The 19,143-nt window shown below is 42.3% G+C and overlaps 1 protein-coding gene across 1 annotated transcript in view; it reads left to right on the top strand.

Annotated features, from left to right (window-relative positions):
- Window positions 1–5,905: 5,905 nt before the first annotated feature.
- The window catches only part of CDK5RAP2 (CDK5 regulatory subunit associated protein 2), a 190,657-nt gene continuing 177,419 nt past the window's right edge, over window positions 5,906–19,143 (top strand). Inside the window, exons 1-2 of the mRNA XM_008055797.2 lie at window positions 5,906–6,142; window positions 16,324–16,391. Coding sequence (XP_008053988.1) covers window positions 6,087–6,142; window positions 16,324–16,391 — 124 coding nt within the window. The 5' untranslated portion in view covers window positions 5,906–6,086. The remainder of the gene's footprint in view (window positions 6,143–16,323; window positions 16,392–19,143) is intronic.

The following is a 19,143-nucleotide window of genomic DNA, read 5'->3' on the forward strand; positions in this document are numbered from 1 at the left end:
AAAGGCAGATAATTCTTTCTGCATCTGTTAGGTTTCAACTGCCTTGAGCTCAAATTAATCCTTATCCCAAAACGGCATATTTTGGGATGGCATACTCTGATGCCCTTCAATGGTAATTCCTTCTTTTTGCTGAAGAGAGTTTTGTCAGCTATAAAATTGAAACATACTCAGTTCTTCTTTCATAAGATTATTGTGAGAATTAGAAGGTATTCAACGCAATGCCTGACAAATAGAAAGAGCGTAAATATATGATGCTAATTTTATTTTATTTTATCTTATTTATTTATTTTTGTTTGCTTTGTTTTTTGAGTTGGAGTCTCACTCTGTTGCCCAGACTGGAGTGCAGTGGCCGCTCCTGGCCACTGCAGCCTCGACCTGCTGGGCTCCGGTGATCCTTCCGCCTCAGCCTTCCGAGTAGCCGGAATTACAGGCATGTGCTACCACACCCGGCTGATTTTTTTATTTATTGTAGAGAGGAGGTCTCGCCAAGTTGCCCAGGCGGGTCTCAAACCCGCGGGCTCAGGCAATCCACTCACCTCAACCTCACAAAGGCGCGGGATTACGGGCTGAAACACTGAGCCTGGCTAGCTAATTTTAGTTATTCATGGAACATCAGAGCTGAAGAGACCTCACTGTTGTACTCTAATATACTCAGCATACAGATAAGAAAATAGAGGCCAGGCATGGTGGCTCACACCTGTAATCCCAGCACTTTGGGAGCCAGAGGCAGAGGCAAGAGGATTACCTGAGCTCAGGAGTTCAAGACTAGCTTGGGAAACTTGGCGAGACCTTGCTCTACAGTAAATCAAAAAATTAGCTGGGTGTGGTGGAACACACATGTAGTTCCAGCTACTTGGAAGGCTGAGGCAGAAGGATCACCTGAGCCCAGCAGGTCAAGGCTGCGGTAGCTGTGAGTGTGCCACTGCACTCCAACCTGGACAATGCAGCGAGATTCTGACTCAAAACAAAAACAAAAACAAACAAAGAAACAAAAAATACAGAAAATAGGCCTAGAAAGTTGAATTGAATTGAGGCCAGACATGGTGGCTCAAACCTGTAATCCCAGCATTTTGGGTGGCTGAGTCAGGAAGATCACTTGAGTCTATGAGTTTGAGACCAGCCTAGATAACACAGTAAGGCTCCTATCTCTAAAAAAAAAAAAATAGTAAATAAATAAAAATAAAAATAATAAAATTTGCCTCCCAGCTACTCAGGAAGTTGAGGCAGGAGGATCCCTTGAACACAGAGTTCGAGGCTGCAGTGAGTTATAATTGCACTACTGCATCCCAGCCTGGGTGACAGAGCAAGACCCTGTCTGCAAAAAATATATAGAAATAAAAATAAGTAGAAAAGAAAGTTAAGTTGGCAGGTTGGTATCAACATTATATCATGTTGATGTGTGTTGCCCTCTAGTCCAATAATCTACATTCGATTCCCCTGATACAGGGCATTTCTCATTCTCTTTCCCTTCTTGATAAAAAGTCAGGACTTGGAGTTAGCTTGACAAACTGGCATTGAGCATCTACTACATACACAGCCTTGGGCTACATGTTGGGCCTGAAGGCATTACTGTTTGATAAGCCAGCATGCTATGGAGAAGACAGTGGATATTAGTTGAAAACTGTCCCCTCACAAGGATGACTGATGTTGGGGGTTGGTTAAGAAGCATTCTTGGGAGCAAGGGGGCTGATTGGTGTGCCATAAATACTGCTGACCTTGGGACCAGACAGACCTAAACTTGAATCTTGGCATTGCCATGTATTAGAAGGACAGCTTGGCCAAATATAGGACAATTTGTGCACAAATAATGATAGCAATGAACTATAACACATAAAATAAAGCAAATATCCATGAGTCCAAAATGATATAAATAAACAATTGAATAGGTGAATAAATGGAAGAGAAAGCTCTTCTTTACAGCAGAATTCCAACTAGTGCAATAGAAGGACTAATGAAAGTAGAAAATTATCACTTGGCAAATACCACTGTAATTAATAACTGTTTTGGGTAAGCATTATCAGTAGATAAATTGATGAAAGTATAAAAACTGGATACATGATCTCAAATATCTTCCCACCAGATTCTTATCAACAGCAAAAGGAAAAACAGCAATTTTACTGTAGAGACTTGGCAGATATCACCTTAGCCAAGAAATCTGAGTTAACACCACCTATTAATGAGACATATTCATCATGTGCCTCTTGATATGCATGCTACGAAAGGAACAACAACACTTTTGTGGTATTTTTGTCAGAAGTACATAACCTGAATTTAATAATGAGGAAATACCACACAAACTGAGGAACAGTCTACCACGTAACTGGCAAGAACTTTTAGAAGTGTCATTATCATGAAAAACAAAGTCAGAACTATCAGAGACTGGAGGAGGGTCAAAAGATGTAACAAGTGAATGCACTGGGGAATACTATATTGGATCCTGGACCAGCAAAAGGGAATTAATGAGAAAATGGATTAAATGTAAATAAAATCTGTAGCAAATCAGATTGTATCAAAGTACTTTTTAATTTTTGACAATTATGCTATGGTTATGTAAGAGGTTAACATTTTTGGCAGCTGGGTGAAGGCTATATGAGGAATTCTTTGTATTGTTTTTGCAACCTTTTTTTAGGTCTGAAATTATTTCTGAGTGAAAAAGCTAAGGAAAGGAAGCAGAGTGACCTTTGGTGAATCTCTCCCCCTCTTTGAGCCTTTGGTTTCCTTGTGTGAGCTCAGTGCAGTCATCCCAGTTCACTTCACAGTGTCACAAGGACAACATGGAATAGTGCAAAGTAGCAATGTACATGTCCTGATCCTACAGAAACTTATTCTTTCTGTCAGTAATAGCCGTTCAAGTGTCTTGAGATGCTAAAACTTTAAGATTTTAAATGAAAAACATCTGACTGCAAGCTACTTCCTCCCAGTCATTCGATATGACCTTGTCCAAGGAAATAATAATGACAGCTTTGTGGCTGGGCGGCTGTTGTCAAGGAGATGGCTCCAGATAGCCCAAACAGCTGGTGGCGGTGACATCACCTCCAGGCTTGGCAGAAAGAAAGACCATGGTGAGAGAGAGACAGGGCAAAGGCCTCCATCTCTGACCGTGTAACCACTAGAATAGCAGGAAAACCAACTTCCCAAACAGGCTTTTCTTTCTGCAATTGATTCTATTTTCAATTTCCAGGTCCAGGAACACGGTCAGGCTGAATAAGGCAGTGAATTCATCATAACGAGAACTCTTCACAAGCTCTTTCTTCTTGATAGTGTCCGAAGTATCTCATTAGATAATGCAACCATATAAGCTCAGCATTGTCTCCCCAGTTTTACACATGGGATGGTCTAGGTGCAGTAAGGAAACATCACAGGATAAATTTGGAGGAGTTTCCAGAGTTATTAATAGAATCTAAGTGCCCAAACTTCCAATCCTGTAATCATACAGCCCACACTCAGATTCACCTCTAAGCCACCTAAACAGTTGCCCAAGGCGTAGAGTCTGGTAAACACATCACTTAAATACCGTTGTCTGGATGTTGTAGACGTTATCTCTTCCTACTAAATTTTAAAGTGGAAATAAAGGCCAGGTGCAGTGACTCACGCTTATAATCCCAGAACTATGGGAGGCTGAGGCAAGAGGATTTCTGGAACCCAGGAGTCTGAGATCAGCTTGGGCAACATAGTGAGACCTTGACTCCACAAAAAATTTTTTAAAAAACCAGTGGGGTGTAGGGCCATGTGTCTGTAGTCCCAGTTACTTGGAAGGCTGAGGCAGAAGGATTGCCTAAGCTTGTGAGGTAAAGCTGTAATGAGCCATGATCATGCCACTGCACTTCATCCTGACTCAAAAACAAACAAACAGACAAACAACCAAAAAAAATGCGGAAATAAGACCAAAAAAAAGAAAAAAAGAATGGGAATGACAGGCTTCCTAAAACAATTAGGGTGCTGGAGTTCAGAGGGACCTGGCCTCAATTCCAAGTTCATCAGTGAGAGCTTGAGTAGGTTCTTTTTACGTTTTGCAACCTCAATCTTCTCAACTGTAAGTGAAATGGGTATAATAGTAGCACATTTCCCAAAATGTTGTTGTGAGGGTGAAATGAAGCGGTACATGTGATAAGTCTGGAACAAGTGATATATAAGACAAGCTTAAAATGTGTAAGTCTTCTTCCTTGTTTCTTTTCTAAAGAGCTTTCATTAGCTGGATGGGAAGTTAGTTCCTTTATTTGGTAACTGATGATTTGTAACTCAGTCACCCTCTGCAGAAGACAGTTGGATGTATGTAAGTCGCTTTGAAATGAGCACAGAGAAATCACAGATCTGAAAGCTGTAATGTCCTGAGAAGTCCAGTGCTTTTATTTAACAGTTGTAGAAACTGAGGCCCAGGGAGAAGTGGTCTACCAAAGATCACAGAGTTGGTGGCAGAGCCAGGGTGGGAATCCTGACACCCCAGCTTCCCTGCTTTGGGACACCTCATCTCATGGGTGGAACTTACTGGCAAGGGCTGGCCTTTCCCTGGGGGCAGTGCACCTGGTGTGCCAAGCCCCCTCTCTCTCTTTCAGGCTATCTTATTTCTAGTTCTGAAAGTTGTTCATGAACTGGAAAAGGAAGAGGGACAGGCACTTTGTAGACCTCATTAAATGTGGGGGTGGGGGAGGGAGAGAGAGAGAGAATATGAATATGGGATATATGTGGAATTACTATTGACTGAGATCCTAAAAGTATCTCAGGTCATTCTCACAAAAACCTTGCAGAATAGATATTAGCCCTCATTTTCCAGATTGATTCATTGATTGAATCATTCATTCCTTTAACATATATTTTCAAATACCTGCTGGGTGGCAGGCACAGTGCTATGTGTTGAGGATATAGCAGTGAGCAATTCAGGACACAGTCACTGCCCTCATGGAGCTTCCAGTCTAGTGCAAGAAGAAATTAAAAAGCAGAGATACATATAATTGCAAAACGTAAGTGCTATAAAGGAATATTACTGGTTGCTAAGAATACATGTAGTGACTTGATTTACATAAGAGGACTAGGGAAGGCTTCTTTTGGAAAGTGATTAATTACTTAATTGAAGAATGGGGAAATCGAGGCCGAAGGGGGAAAGGAGGCACTAAGGAAGAGGAAGGAGCAACACCGAGATGAGGAAGGGGAGGTGGATTTCACTGCTTAAACCCTGTCCAATTAGCTAAGTGTTAGGTGATTGCTATGTGCTTTTAAGAAAGGCAGCCAGAGCTATGAAGAAAGTCCTCATTTAGTTGCATGAGCTGCAGATCTGGCTCCAGTTGACAGACTTGTAATGTATTCCTTTGGGAGATTCATTTCTCAGAATGTTTCTGAGTTTCTCACTTTTCTCATGGCAGGAGCATTTGAGTCCTAACGATAATGAAGGATCGCTAGGTGAGGGATAGGAGTGGTAGTGGAGCTGACCATTTGGCTCATAGGGATTGAGTTATTTGCTTCAAACTTAAGTCTGCAAACTACTGCTTTCGTTGACATTCTGTACGTCCGATTTTTCTCAAGTGAGATAGTACTCGAGTTTCAACTCGAGGCGTAAGGCTTGTGGATTCACAAATCCCAGGGTTTGGAAGTTATAATTCTAGAAAAGCAAACACTGGGTTAGTAACTGTGAGGGTCCCTAAGGGGCCGTGTTCATGCTCATCTCCCGCTTAAATGAACTGACCAGGTCCGGCTTTCGCCCTCAACAAAAATGGCGCCCGCCCTGGCTTCGGCATGAGTGTCATCACAAAATATGGCAGCCGGCCTCTATTTCTTGAGTCTTTTTCGCCCAAGCACGGACGATTATGCCCTTAGTTAAGATGGCGCCTGCGCCCCCGCTTCCCTGCCCGGTCTCTGGCCCTCGGCAGGTCGGCTTCACTCTGCGTGCCTCGGTGACCCCGCCTCGTTTACGTAGGAAAAAGCGCCGGGAAAGATGGCGGCGGCTGCGGTTTGAATTCCAGCGGCGCCGCCAGAGAACAAGAGCTGGGTTGGAGGGGGCGGGGACCTGCGGAGCCCGGCGGGTCGCTACCGCGGGGGGACCCTGTGGCGCCGCCGCCACAGGCACCAACGCTGCCACTGTCTCTGTGTCCGTGATGGCCTCGGTGTTGGAAGAGGACGTCACCCTCCCCGGGACGCTCAGCGGCTGCAGGTGCGGCCCGGGCGTTGGGGGTCGCGGTAACCGGGCCGGGGTTTCCTTTAATGCGGGTTTGTCCCAACGCGGCCTCAGGGTTTACCCCTGAGGGTATTTGGGGGTGTCTGGCTAGGGACAGTGGGTGGGTTGGTTCAGGGAGGATTTCTGGGTTTCCTACCAGCTGACCCCGAGTGTGGAGGCCTGGGAGTCCCGACCTGCACCACATTCGCCTCTAGCATTTCGGGACACACTTTGAACAGGGCGTGAGGGACAGGTAAGGGGTTTTCTCAAAGACTGGGTCGAGGGTGGGACCACGTGGAGTATTCCATTAGTAGGGGCTTGTTGGGGGACTGGGACCTTGAGGGCACTTGTTCATTCTGGTTTGGGGTTTGCTTTCCAAACTACGGAGAATGTAAGTCTGTATGTCCAGATATTTCTTTTCACGTAGTGGTCACCCAGGACGGAGGCAATGGCAATGCCTTGGCTGGAGTTGGACAGAATTTGATTCAAATCCAGCCCTGTAAATTGACTAACAGTGTGACCTTGGTAAAGTGACTTATCCTGCTTTTCCATACGTAAGTTAGGCTAGTGGTAATATCCACTCAACAGAGTTCGGGTGTGGATTAAAAGAGATGATGTCTGTCCAGCAATTAGCTTGGCAAGTGTAGTGCCTGGCACATATCAGTGCTAAAAAAAATGATCCTGTGTTGCCATTATTTTTATTTTTAAAATTTTTATTATTATTTTTTGAGTCAGAGTCTCACTCATTGTTGCCCAGACTAGAGGGCAGTGGCATGCTCACGGCCTAACTGGATCTTGTGATACTTCATCTTTCCCTTTCAATTCATCTTCTACCGCTCTAGTACATTGAGGTATGACTTCTCACCTGGCTTATCCTGGCTTCCTTCACACTTCTAGTAGTCCTGTACATACTGTTTGAAACTCTTTTAAAAATGTAATTCTGATCTTCATAGTTTGCTGCTTTTTACTTTTAATGCTTTGGATTGCTATTAAGAAAAAGTCCATTGTTCTCTCAGATGGCTCATCTCATTTCTGTGATGTTTGGCTAAACATACAGACTTTGGAGATCCAGACTTAGCTGAATTTCAATCCTAGTTCTGCCACTCTGCAACCCTGTGACCTTGGGCTAGAGTCACTCACCCTTTGTGAGCCTTAGTTTTTATCACCTGCAGAATGGGTTGGTATATAGCCTAGGCTTGGCATAGGGACTAAAATGTGTCTAAGTGGGTTTAACCCAGTGTCTGGTCCAGAGAACTCACTCAACAAATCAGCAAATACTCTCCTTTTCTTGTCTCCTTTGTCTGCCTACCTAGATATTGCATTCATTCTGGGTAGCTAATCTCTTACTCTCCTGCTTTAGACCCTCTGTGACTCCTCATCATCCTCAGGATGAAGTTTTTTGTTTTGAGTTTGAGTCTCACTCCGTTGCCCAGGCTGGAGTGCAGTGGCCCGCTCATGACCATTCAAGCATCCACCTGCTGGACTCCAGCAATACTTTTGACTCAGCCTTCCACGTAGCCAGAGCTACTACTGTGCCCGGCTTATTTTTTGATTTATTGTAGAGATAAGGTCTCGTCAAGTAGCCTGGGCTGGTCTCGAACCTGTGGGCTCAGGCAATCCACTCACCTCAGCCTCCCAAAGTGTCGGGATTACAGAATGAGCCACCTAGCCTGACCCAGGATGAAGTTCTTTAATATGGCTTCCAAGGTCCTTCATAATTGTCTACCTCTCTAACTTCCTCTCCCTATTCTCCCAACCTGGTTTCCTCCCCATGCCCTTCACTCTGTGCCAGGCTGCCAAACTCTTGTAGTGAATGAGCTTACCTTGTTCTTTCTTACCGCTGAACCTGTGCACTTTCTGTTCCTGCTGCCTAGATCGCTCTTCCTTCCCCGCCTTGGCCTTATTAATGCCTGCTGTTTTTCGTGTTTTTATTTAGATGTCCTTGCCAAAAAGCCTTCACTGACACTCCTCATCCCCGCCTGGGTCCTCCGCTCTTCTAGTCACCCTCATCTGTCACTGACCCTGACTCAGGCCTTATTGACCTTACTGAATTTTATTGACCAGCACTGTCCAATAGGAATACAATGCAAGCCATATATGTCATTTAAAGTTTTCTAGTAGCTACATTAAAAAAAGTCAAAAGAAACAGGTGAAATTAATAATCTATTTTATTTAACCTAATATTTCTATATATTATCATTCTAATTTGTGATCAGTAGAAAAATTATTAATGAGCTGTTTTACATTCTTTTTTATCTTGCCGAGTCTTTGAAATCCAATATGAATTTTACATTTACAGCACTTCTCAATTTGGACTAAGCACATTTCAAGTGCTTAATAAGTACACGTACTGACGCCTCCTTTAGTGGACAGTGAAAGTGTTGGCTGTTAACTGATCTGTCTCCCAGATTAGACTGCGACCCATTTGAGAGCAGAGACAGCATTTTGTTCATTTGCGTAAGCCCAGTTCTTCACCTGGTATCTGGCACATAATAGGGGCTCAGTGACTGTTAAATCACAGATTAAGCAATGATCCTTTGAGATGACGATGTTATTTCCTTTTTCACAGAGGACACTGAGGCTCAGAGTGGTGAAGTGACCAGTCTGGGATCACAAAAAGTACATGATTGAGTCAGGATTGAAATCCAAGCTTACTGACTCTCAGTACCCTGTCCTGTCTTCCTTCTAGTTCTCTGAACCAGTTCTGAGAGGATTCTGGAAGGATTTTACATAGCTCACTGCAACCTTGAAGTCCTAAGCTCAAGTAATCCTCCTGCCTCAGCCTCCTGAGTAGGTGGGACTATGGGTGTGAGCCATTGTGCCTAGCCTCTAAGGAAAAACCTGGACTTTGTAGTCAGGATGAGTGGGTGTGAATCCTTATTAGAGGTGTTGCTTTGAGTAATCCGTTTAAACCTTCTGAGCTCCAGTTTCTCCTCTATGATGATATCTATGTTATTGGGTGGCTGTATAGATGAGATGAGATTGTATATGTTAAGTAATTGGCACCTGCTGGGGAGAGCATTAAATGCTAGCTAGTTTTGTTATACTGTTGCCATGATACCTGGGGTCCTGGACAGAATCCTCTGTGCCCACAACCCTGGGTTACTCTCTTTGTTTTTCTGCCTAAGAGTTCGCTTCTCCCCATTTGTGAGCTTCCCAAGGCCTAGGCCCAGACTTATTCATCCATGGTTTCCTCTAGCACATGACCATTAATTGCATGCTATCTGGTTAGAAGCAGACCAAAAAGAGATGTTTCCTGTAGGCACAGTTTGTACTTCCTTGGGCAGAGCACCTTCGTGGACTTTTGTAGAATGAGGTCGGGAAAGAGCATGGTAGAATGAAATTTCCGGCGAAGGCTTGATAGTGTAGGAGGGCTGACCTTGGATGGGGGTACCATAGATTGTGAGGTTTGAGGAGAGTGCTCCCCATCATCAGTGAGGATGAGGGTGGGGAGCACATCTTGTTTGTTCTTGTTGTATCTTTAGTGTCTAGAACCATTTATCATGTAAAACCATAGTAGAGGCTCAACAAATATTTGTTGAGTGAATCAATTCTGTTCAGTTTCTGTTTATATACCATCTAGGTATAGACTACATATTTAGTAGTGAAATGTTGATTCTAATTACTGTGAAAAAGCACACAGAGTGTCAACTGGCACACTATTTCTAGAACACAATTTTATGTTATCTATTTTAATATTAAAAATGTCCTGTGTGTATTTTTTAACAACTTCATTGAGATATAATTTACGTGCCATGAAGCTCACCAATTTAAAGTCATGATTTTTAGTTTATTTGCAGAGTTGTACAACCATTACCATAATCTAATTTTAGACCTTTTTCTGTTTTTGGGTCAGGGCCTTATTCTGTCACCCAGGCTGGAGTGCAGTAGCACGATTATGGCTTACCACAGCCTTGACTTTCTGGGCTCAGGTGGATCCTTTCACCTCAGCCTCCCAAGTAACTGGAAGTGCAGGCATGTGTTACCATGTGTGGCTAATTTTTGATTTTTGTGTTGCCCAGGCTGGTCTTGAACTCCTGGGCTAAAGCGATCCTCCCGCTTTAGCCTCCTATGTGAGCCACTGTGCCTGGCCTAGAACATTTTCAATATCCAAAGAAGAAACCCTGTGCCCACTGGCAGTCACTTCCCATTCCTCCACTTCCCTCACCTCAGCTCTGGGCAACCACAATCTACTTTTTGTCTTTACAGATTTGGATGTTTTATATGAATGGGCTCTTAGAATATGTAGTCTTTTGTGAGGTTCATTAATGAGTAACATGTCTCAGTACTTCATTCCTTTAAAAAAATCATTTTTGTATTGTGGTAATATACATACAACATAAAATTTACCATCTTAACCTTTTTAAAAATTTATTTTTTTTTTAATTTTTTTTTTAATTTTATTTTAAAGATGTAGGGCACAATTCAGGATTAGGTATACAAGTGGTCATCGTACAGGTAAAGTTTGGGCCTCCCTTTGGTCCTCACTTTGCCTGGTTTGAGATCAGGTACCCTTATTGATGTTGTGTCTCCCTCCCATGCCCACCCCAGCAGTATCCCACTTCTGCCAATCCCTTTCTTATAATATTGTGGTAAATGTTCATATGAGTGAGAACATGTGTTACTCTGTTCTTTGTTTCTGTGATAGATCACTGAGTATGATAGACTCTAAATCCATTCAAGTTGCTGCGAAGTCTATATATTTGTCCTTCTTTATGGCTGTGAAATTTTCCATAGTGTATATGTACCATATTTTTTTTTCTCCTGCCCAGTTTTGGTGGGTAGCACGGTTGGTTCCATGTTTTTGCATTGTGAATAGTGCTGCAATAAACATGTTTGTGCAGGTATCTTTTTTTGTAGAATGATTTGAGTTCCTCCAGGTATGTTCCCAGTAGGGGGATTGCTAGGTCATATGGAAGGTCAATGTCTAGTTCTTTTAGAAATCACCACACTGTTTTCTAAAGAGATTGCACTAGTTTGCATTCCCACTAACAGAATAGAAGCATTCCTTTTCTCCGCATCCTCACCAGCATCTGTTGTTTGTTTTATTTGTGATGGCCGTTCTTATTGGGGTTAGGTGGTATCTCAGTGTGGTTTTGATTTGCATGTCTCTGATGTTTAGTGAGGCTGAGCTCTTTTTCATGTGTCTATTGGCTGCCTGTATATCTTCTTTAGAGAAGTGTTTATTCATGTCTTTTGCCCGCTTTTTAATAGGACTGTTTGTTTTTTTCATTTTGGCACGTTTGAGCTGGTTGTAGATCCTGGATGTTAGGTCTTTGTCAGATATACAGTTGGCAACTGTATGTGGCCTGTCTTTTTTCCAGTATGTGGCCTGTCTCCTGCTCTCTTGATGGTTTCTTTTGCTTTGCAGAAGTTTTTCAGTTTGATGAGGTCCCACTTGTCTATCTTATCTCTTATGGCATGGGCACTTTGGTTTTTGATCAGGAATTGGTTGCCAGTTTCAATTTCCTTAAGGGTGTTTCCTGCATTTTCTAAGGTTCTTATAATTTGAGGTTTTACATAAGGTTCTTATAGTTTGATTTTTGTGTATGGGGATAGGTAGGGGTCCTGTTTCACTCTTCTGCATGTGGTCAGCCAGTTTTCCCAGCACCTTTTACTGAATAGGTTCTCCTTTCCCCAGTGGTTGTTGGTGGAGGCTTTGTTGAAGATGAGCTGGTTGAGAAATTGAGGTTTTGCTTCTGGAATCTCTATCCTGTTCCATTGGTCCATATGCCTATTCTTGTACCAATACCAAGCTGTTTTGATTTTTGTAGCCTTACAGCAAAGTTTATAGCCTGGAAGTGTGAAACCTCCTGCTTTATTTCCTTTGCTGAGGATCGTTTTAGCTATTCGTGGTTGTTTATGTTTTCATATGCATTTCTGTATTGTCATTTCCAGGTCTGAGAAGAATGATGTTGGTAATTTAATGGGTATTGGGTTGAATCTGTAGATTGCCTTGGGTGGGATGGATAGCTTAACAATGCTGATTCTTCCTATCCATGAGTATGGAATATTTTTTCGTTTGTGTCTTCTTGGATTTCTTTGAGCAGTGTTTTGTGGTTTTCTTTGTAAAGGTCTTTGACTTCTCTGTTTAGGAAGATGCTGAGATATTTCTTTTTTTTTTTTTTTTGGTGGCTATTGTGAATGGGATTGTGCTTTTTATTTGGTTCTCTGCCTGCTTGTTTATACCACAGCCTCCACCTGCTGCACTCAGGTGATTCTTCCTCTTCAGCCTTCCGAGTAGCTGGAACCATAGCCACGCACCACCGTGCCTGGCTAATATTTTGATTTATTATATAGATGAGGTCTTGCTAAGTTGCCCAGGCTGGTCTCAAACCCCTGGGTGCAGGCGGTCCTCTCACCTCTACTTCCCTAAAGAGCTGGGATTACAGGTGTGAGCCACCCCGCCCAGCCCACTTTGCCCTTTTTAAGAATGTGCATATGCTTTGACCCAGGAATTCCACTTCTTATCATCTATTCTAGAGAAATTCTCATACACGTGTACAATTAGACCTGTATAAGGATATTCATATGACATTGCTTGTAAAGGAAAAACTTGGAAACAAATTGAAGTAGGAGAAGTGGTAAATCCACATCCTTTCAAAAGTGTCTTTCAGACTGTGGCCCATTGGTAGCTCATAAGGTTCAATTTAGTAGGCTGCAGCCAGGATTTTGAAAAGTAGAATGGAATAGCAAACATTTCAAAGATTAAGGGTGATATATTCCTTCTGTGGATCATAGTCAATAATGTCTGAACAACACTACTATAAGATGCTTTGTAGGAGTTAAAAACGTTGAGACAATCTGTTTGTACTGTCATGAAAACATCTTTAGGACATACTAAGTAGAAGAAAGATATTGCAGAACAATACGTACAGTTTGATGGCATTTGTATTATTTTTAAGCCACAAAATTAAAACTGTGTCTCTATGTCAATACATAGAAAAAGGTCTGGAGGGCTGCAGGTGTTTTTGACAACAGTGATTAAGAATGGGAATGAGGCGTAGTCAAGGAGAACTTTAGGCTTGTCTGTATTTTTTGTATTTATGTATTTCTCCTCTAATTACTAATAAATGACAGAATGAAAAAAAATTGCTGAAAGGCAAAAGTGTGCTTGCTGGTGTGATTGTTTTCTCAATGTGATGTCTTGTTCTGTCCACAACTCTCATGACATTTTGTTAATGAAACGCTTAGAACTTGTTGGGTCTTGTGATGTGAATGGACAATTGTTGCTGTTATGTATAGGCAGAGAAAGAGATTGCTCATTTTGGATGGAGATAAGGTGGTGTAGCTCAGGTGGATGTCCATTCATTCATTCATTCATTCATTCAACAAATAGTCAACAAACAGCAACTGCGATGGCTACATCCTGTGCTGAGTGCTGGAAACCCTCTGCCTTGGTGGTCCATTTGGTCCTCACCCCACCACCCCCTTTATGAAGGCATTAGGGGTACCAGGGTGGTGTAGAGGGCAGAGCGTGGGATTTGAAGTCAGGCCAGCTTGGGCTTTTAGCTTATTCATTTTTCTGGGCCTCTGTTTCCTCATTTTAAAACATTGGCAGTGTTTAAAAAGTAACACCTACTACAAAAGGGCCGTGGTGAGGATTAAATGGGAGGCTGCCTGACCTGAGCATGGTGCCCATGCAGCATGGGTGCCCATGAGGGAAATTTTCTTATGATTATGCTTTAATTTGCATGTGAAGAAACTGGCATTCCACTATGTGTCACATTCATATAGGAGCTTTGGGAGGTCCACGCACAGGTAATGAGTGGCAAGGGCACTGGGAACTTGGATTTTGGTCTCGGTTTTGCTACTAACCCTTTGTGATTTTGAGCAAATAAGTTCCTACCCCTTTCTGGGTCTCAGTCTTTCCATCTATACAATGATAAAATCATATCTGAGCCCTCTCTTGATTACATTGGTTTTGTTTCTAGTGGGACTTCATGAGGACAAATCAGAATGGGAAGAGAGCTCTACCTGGGGGTGAGTCTGGTTGGAACTGACTGGGGGTTGCAAATGACAGACATTCATAGCATTTTAAAAATGGGTTGGTAAAGCCCAACTGGACATAGCGGTTTCATCTAGGAGTTGGGTTGTCAAATGTCATTTTAAAAACTTCAGTGTTTGCCTGTTGGAAGCTTGTCTAAAACCAAAATCTTTGACTTTGCCTGCCAGGTAGTTTTCAGCTGTGATTGATCTTGCCTGGAGTTACTGATGGGCTATTTCAGCCAGTGGGAGTTAATTTAATGACTGTGGTGGAGAGAACCCCAGATTGAGAATGTAGACCCAGATCCTAGGTTAAGCTTGGCCAATAACCTGCTGTGTGTGTGTGTGACCTCGGGCTTTTGAGCCACCTTCTACAAAAGATGACAGTGGCTGAACTTGATTTTAACTTTCAAAATTCAGTTTAGAAAATTATCTTTTTAATGATGCTTATTGGAGGAAATTGAAAATTATAGATCATCATTTCCCTGTAAATGATGGTTTTAAATATTTCAGTATATTTCCTTTGTCTTGTTATGTGTCTATAGTCCACTTAGTTTCAAAAGGGATTTGAGGTGACTTTAGTGTATATATACTGTATGTATTTTTTTCATAATTGAGGACATATACTGCTTAAACTTTTTCATTTTATCTTTATAGCAGACACATTTAATGTGATCATTTTTCTGATACTGGAATGATATTTCCAGTTTTTTCCCATTCTTGATCTTAAAGGTACCCTTCCAACCCCAGAGTTTGGTAATCAGGTAAAATTGTCTCAGGAGCAGAATTAATTTGGATTTAGAGGCATGGAAAGAACAAACTGCCAAGAAGTCAAGCTGAGCGTCCATCAACTCCTAGTTTGCAGCTTGGGATAGGGAAGCTTTAGTGGAGGTTATACATAAAAAGCCTGGTTTCTGAATCTGGACTTGACTCTCTACTAAACTGCCATTTGACTCTGGCTAGGACACTGAAATTGTTTGGACCTTGGAGCCTTCCTTTGAAAAAAATGCATGGACCCTCAGGGAATTGGGCAGTTCCTTTAATAAATTGTAAAGCACTTTATGTTTCAAGTTAATGATACTTTACTCCTATTTATAGAGTACCCACAATATGCCAGGTCCCTTGCTCTATCTTGTTTAATTGCCAATTACTCTATGAGGTAGCTGCTGTTTTCTTTTTACAGCTGAAGAAAGTGAGGACTGGAGACGTACGTGGCAGATCTTAGAACAGATCCAGTGTAGTGTCTTTTGTGTCAAACCACACCTCCTATTATGGTTTAGTTTCTTTTCAGTGTCTCCAGATACTCATTGAATCTAGTTATATAATTCAACCAGAATAACTTCTTGGATTAACGAATTTTGCATTTTTGTTTGACATTCTTAAAGCATCAGATTGGTACCTGATTTCCAGAAGTTGTGATAGGCATATTAGTAATGATAATAATAAACAATAGGTGTCATTTATAGAGCACTTACTATGTGCTAAGTATTTATATACATGAACTAATTTTATTTATTTATTTATTTATTTATTTTTAGAGACAGTGTCTTACTGTGTCACCAATGGCATACAATGGATACAATGGCATGATCATAGCTTACTACAGCCTCTAACTCCTGGGCTCAAGCAATCCTCCTGCTTCAGCCCCCGAGTAGCTAGGATTACAGGTGTTCACCACCATGCCCAACTAATTAAAAAAAAATTTTTTTTTAGAGATGAGTTCTTGCTATGTTGTCTAGACTTATCTCGAACTCCTATCCTCAAGCCATCCTCATTCCTTGGCCTCCCAAAGCACTAGGGTTAAAGGCATGAGCCACTGCATCAGGCCTATAATTACTGATTAATTTTTACAGATAGAGCATGGTATTCCCATGTAACAGATGAGGAGGTTCAGAAACATAAGGAGCTTGTGGTTGGCACACAGAACTTTGATGTGTGAATGAATGAATGGGTGACCTTGCTTAAGGTCACTCAGCTACCAGTTGTTGGAGCTATAACTCCATTCTAAAGCCAGAACTTAGTCCAAAGCCTGAGTTCTTAACTGCTGCGATTTATGCCTCCCAGGTAGCTTAGCATGGGTGTCTGTCCATCCCGGCCGTGGCCTGATGACTGTCATGCGTAGTCCAAGCAGTTTTAACGGTCTCTGTTGTTCAAATACTAGCTCATCTCTTATCCTGTGTGTTCTCTCCTAGTGGCCTTGTTCCCAGTATACCAGATGACCTGGATGGTGTCACCCCCATTGCTGGCTTGGGAAGTGGTGGTAAGTACACAAAGCCGGGCATTCTCATGAGTGAAAATAAGGGAAGTGGACACTAGAGTGTGATGCCTTGAGGCTTGGAACTTGGCTTTCATGTCTCCAGGGCGCAGAGCCTATGTGCTCTGTGTCTTACGTGTGTGTTGCTTTGCTTTCCACTCCTTTCATAAAACCTGGATTAAAGGAATTGATGTCCTCAGGCTATACTTCATGAGTTTTATTTCTTACTACCCAGGCCTTAAGGATTGAGCCAGCATTTGCTGAACTGAACAACTGCATGGAGGCTGGACATTGCATTGCTGACCAGGCCAGGCCCAGGGGTTCTGTTGGTCTCCGCTGCTGAGTGGCTAGAGGCCCAGGAGAGCTACCATCTGGACTTTAGTGTGCCAAGGCCTTCTAGCAGGCTGCTGGATCCCATTTGCCAGCTGAGGCACAGCATTCCTACACGGGCCTGCCCTTTGGAGACAAATAGCTGGTTAGACCACAGGAGACAGCACTGAGTAAATAAGCACTGTGTTATGTGTAAGCAGGATCATGAGGAGACTTGCAGTTTGGGTCTTGCTAAGCATTCTTCAAAATTTATTTCTGAGGAAAGTGAATTCATTTCTGAGGAAAGTGGTTCTGTGGGTAGTGCTAATAATTTGTCTTGTTGAAAAATCTTAGAGATATTTTGGTAGAGACTTTTTTTCCCTCTTCTTTAAAGTGATGATATGTATGCAAAAGAAAGACTTTTTGGAGCACATGGGATAAGTGTCCTAAGGTTTATTTCTGGAGAATACCTTAACTTACAGGCCACCCTCAGATTTTCCTTAGGAATCTGTTAACCTTTACTTTAAACATAAAATCCAACAAGCTGATTTCTACTCTTCCTACCCACAGGTGGTTAGAAGCAGAAAATTGATAGGCCTCCTTCTTAATTCAGCTGGTAGCATAAATCTTCGTGCCAGGCTTTGGGCTAAGTGCTGGGATTCAGCCTTGAATGAGGTTACTATCAAACTGAGAAAACAGACAATTAAACAAAAAATTATTATGATAAATTATGTGATCAGTGTCAGGAATGAAGAAATAAAAGGTGCTGTGTGAGGAGATTAGAGGGAGATTTACCCTGCTGTGGAGAAGGTAGGTCAGGCAAATTTCCCAAGAAACGGACTTTAGACAGACTTGAAATGGATGGGACTAGGTAAGGAAAAAGGAGAGGATGAGCATCCCAGACACAGGTGACAGCATGGTTCATCTGAGGAACAGGAAAACTAACCTGTGCGCCCTTTGGTGCACAGGGCTTTTCACAGTCTGCCCTGCCTATTCCTGAGCCTCTTTTCTGTTGAGTGCTTTCTGAACACCATGCCCACTCCCACCTCTGTGCCTTTGCCTGGGCTGTTTCTCCTTCCTTTTGTCCCTCTCATCAGTCTGGTGGCTGCCTGCTGCCTCTTCAGATTCAGCTCAAAGTTCACCACCATTTTTGGCTCTACCCCGGCTAAGGTGTGTTTTCCTCTTGGAACATTATGTATTTTACTTCATGTCGTCTCATTTATTCTTGTTGGCAACTTTTAAATTATCCAGAGTCAGACCAGTTCCTACCATCCTGGTCCAAACCACTGTGATCTTGGACCTGCATTGTCCCAGTGTTCTCCTGACTGGTTTCCTTGTTTCTTACCTAAACCTTTACGGCCTGTTCTCAGCAAGGCAGCCAGAGGGAGCCTGTAGAAATCTAAGTCGGATCATATTCCTCCTTAGCTCAGAATCTTTCAGGGGCTCCTCAGAACCTACAAAACCATGTACAATCTGTTCCCCAAAAACTTTCTTACCTCCTCTCCTACTGTCCCTTTTTGTGTGGTTCTCCAGCCCATTGGCCTCTTGACTACTCCGCAGACCCACTAGGCATGCTCCCACCCCAGGCTCCCACTTCTCTCTGAATCTGGAGTGTCCTTTCTGTAGGTAACTCGTTCCTTCTCAAGTCTGCCCAGATGTCTCCTTCTCCATGAGACCTTCCTTAGTCTCCTTACTTAAAATTGCAATCCTTACCCACCCCTGGTATTTCCTATTCTTATTCACTTTATTTTTCTCCATAGCATTGATCACATATTATGCAATTGTCTTATTTTGTTTATTGTCTGTTTCCTCCTTCTAGAATATCAGCTTCACTTGTTTGGTTTCCTAATGTTTCCGTATCCAGAAAGGGGCCTAGCAGAAAGTAGGCTCTTAGTGCATATTTGTTGGAAGCGTGAATTTATTCATTACCCAGCACACATTTACTTAACACCTACAAAATTCCAAGGACTTTGCACAGCATGATATAACAGTTAGTTTACATCTCTGTCTTGCCCACTGGATTGGGAACTTCTTGGGTGCAGTATCTCATTCCCCATTGTTTCCTCAGCACCCAGGATGGTGCTTGGCACAGAGTAGGTTTGTAATAAAGTTTTTTGAGTTGAAGAAGCTGTGGAGAGATTTGGATATTGGCAAAATCTTTACTCATTCTAAAGCAAAGTTGGCGATTTCCGGCCCACTGTCAGCTTTTGAAAATAAGCTTTTATTGGGACACAGCACCTTTATTTGTTTATGAATTGTCTGTGGCTGTTTTTGTGCTACAACAGATAATTTGAATAGTTGTGACAGATTTGTTTAGGCTTTGTGTATGGCCTGCAAAGCCTAAAATATTTATTGTCTGGTGTTTTAAGAAAAAGTTTGCCAATCTCTGCTGTCAAAGTTAGACGTGCTTTGTTTTAATTGCTGACATGTGAAGATGATATTATTTTCA

The sequence above is a fragment of the Carlito syrichta genome, unplaced genomic scaffold (genome assembly GCF_000164805.1).
Source record: "Carlito syrichta isolate Samal-C Ts95f unplaced genomic scaffold, Tarsius_syrichta-2.0.1 Scaffold82277, whole genome shotgun sequence".
NCBI classification, from domain to species: Eukaryota; Metazoa; Chordata; class Mammalia; order Primates; family Tarsiidae; genus Carlito; species Carlito syrichta.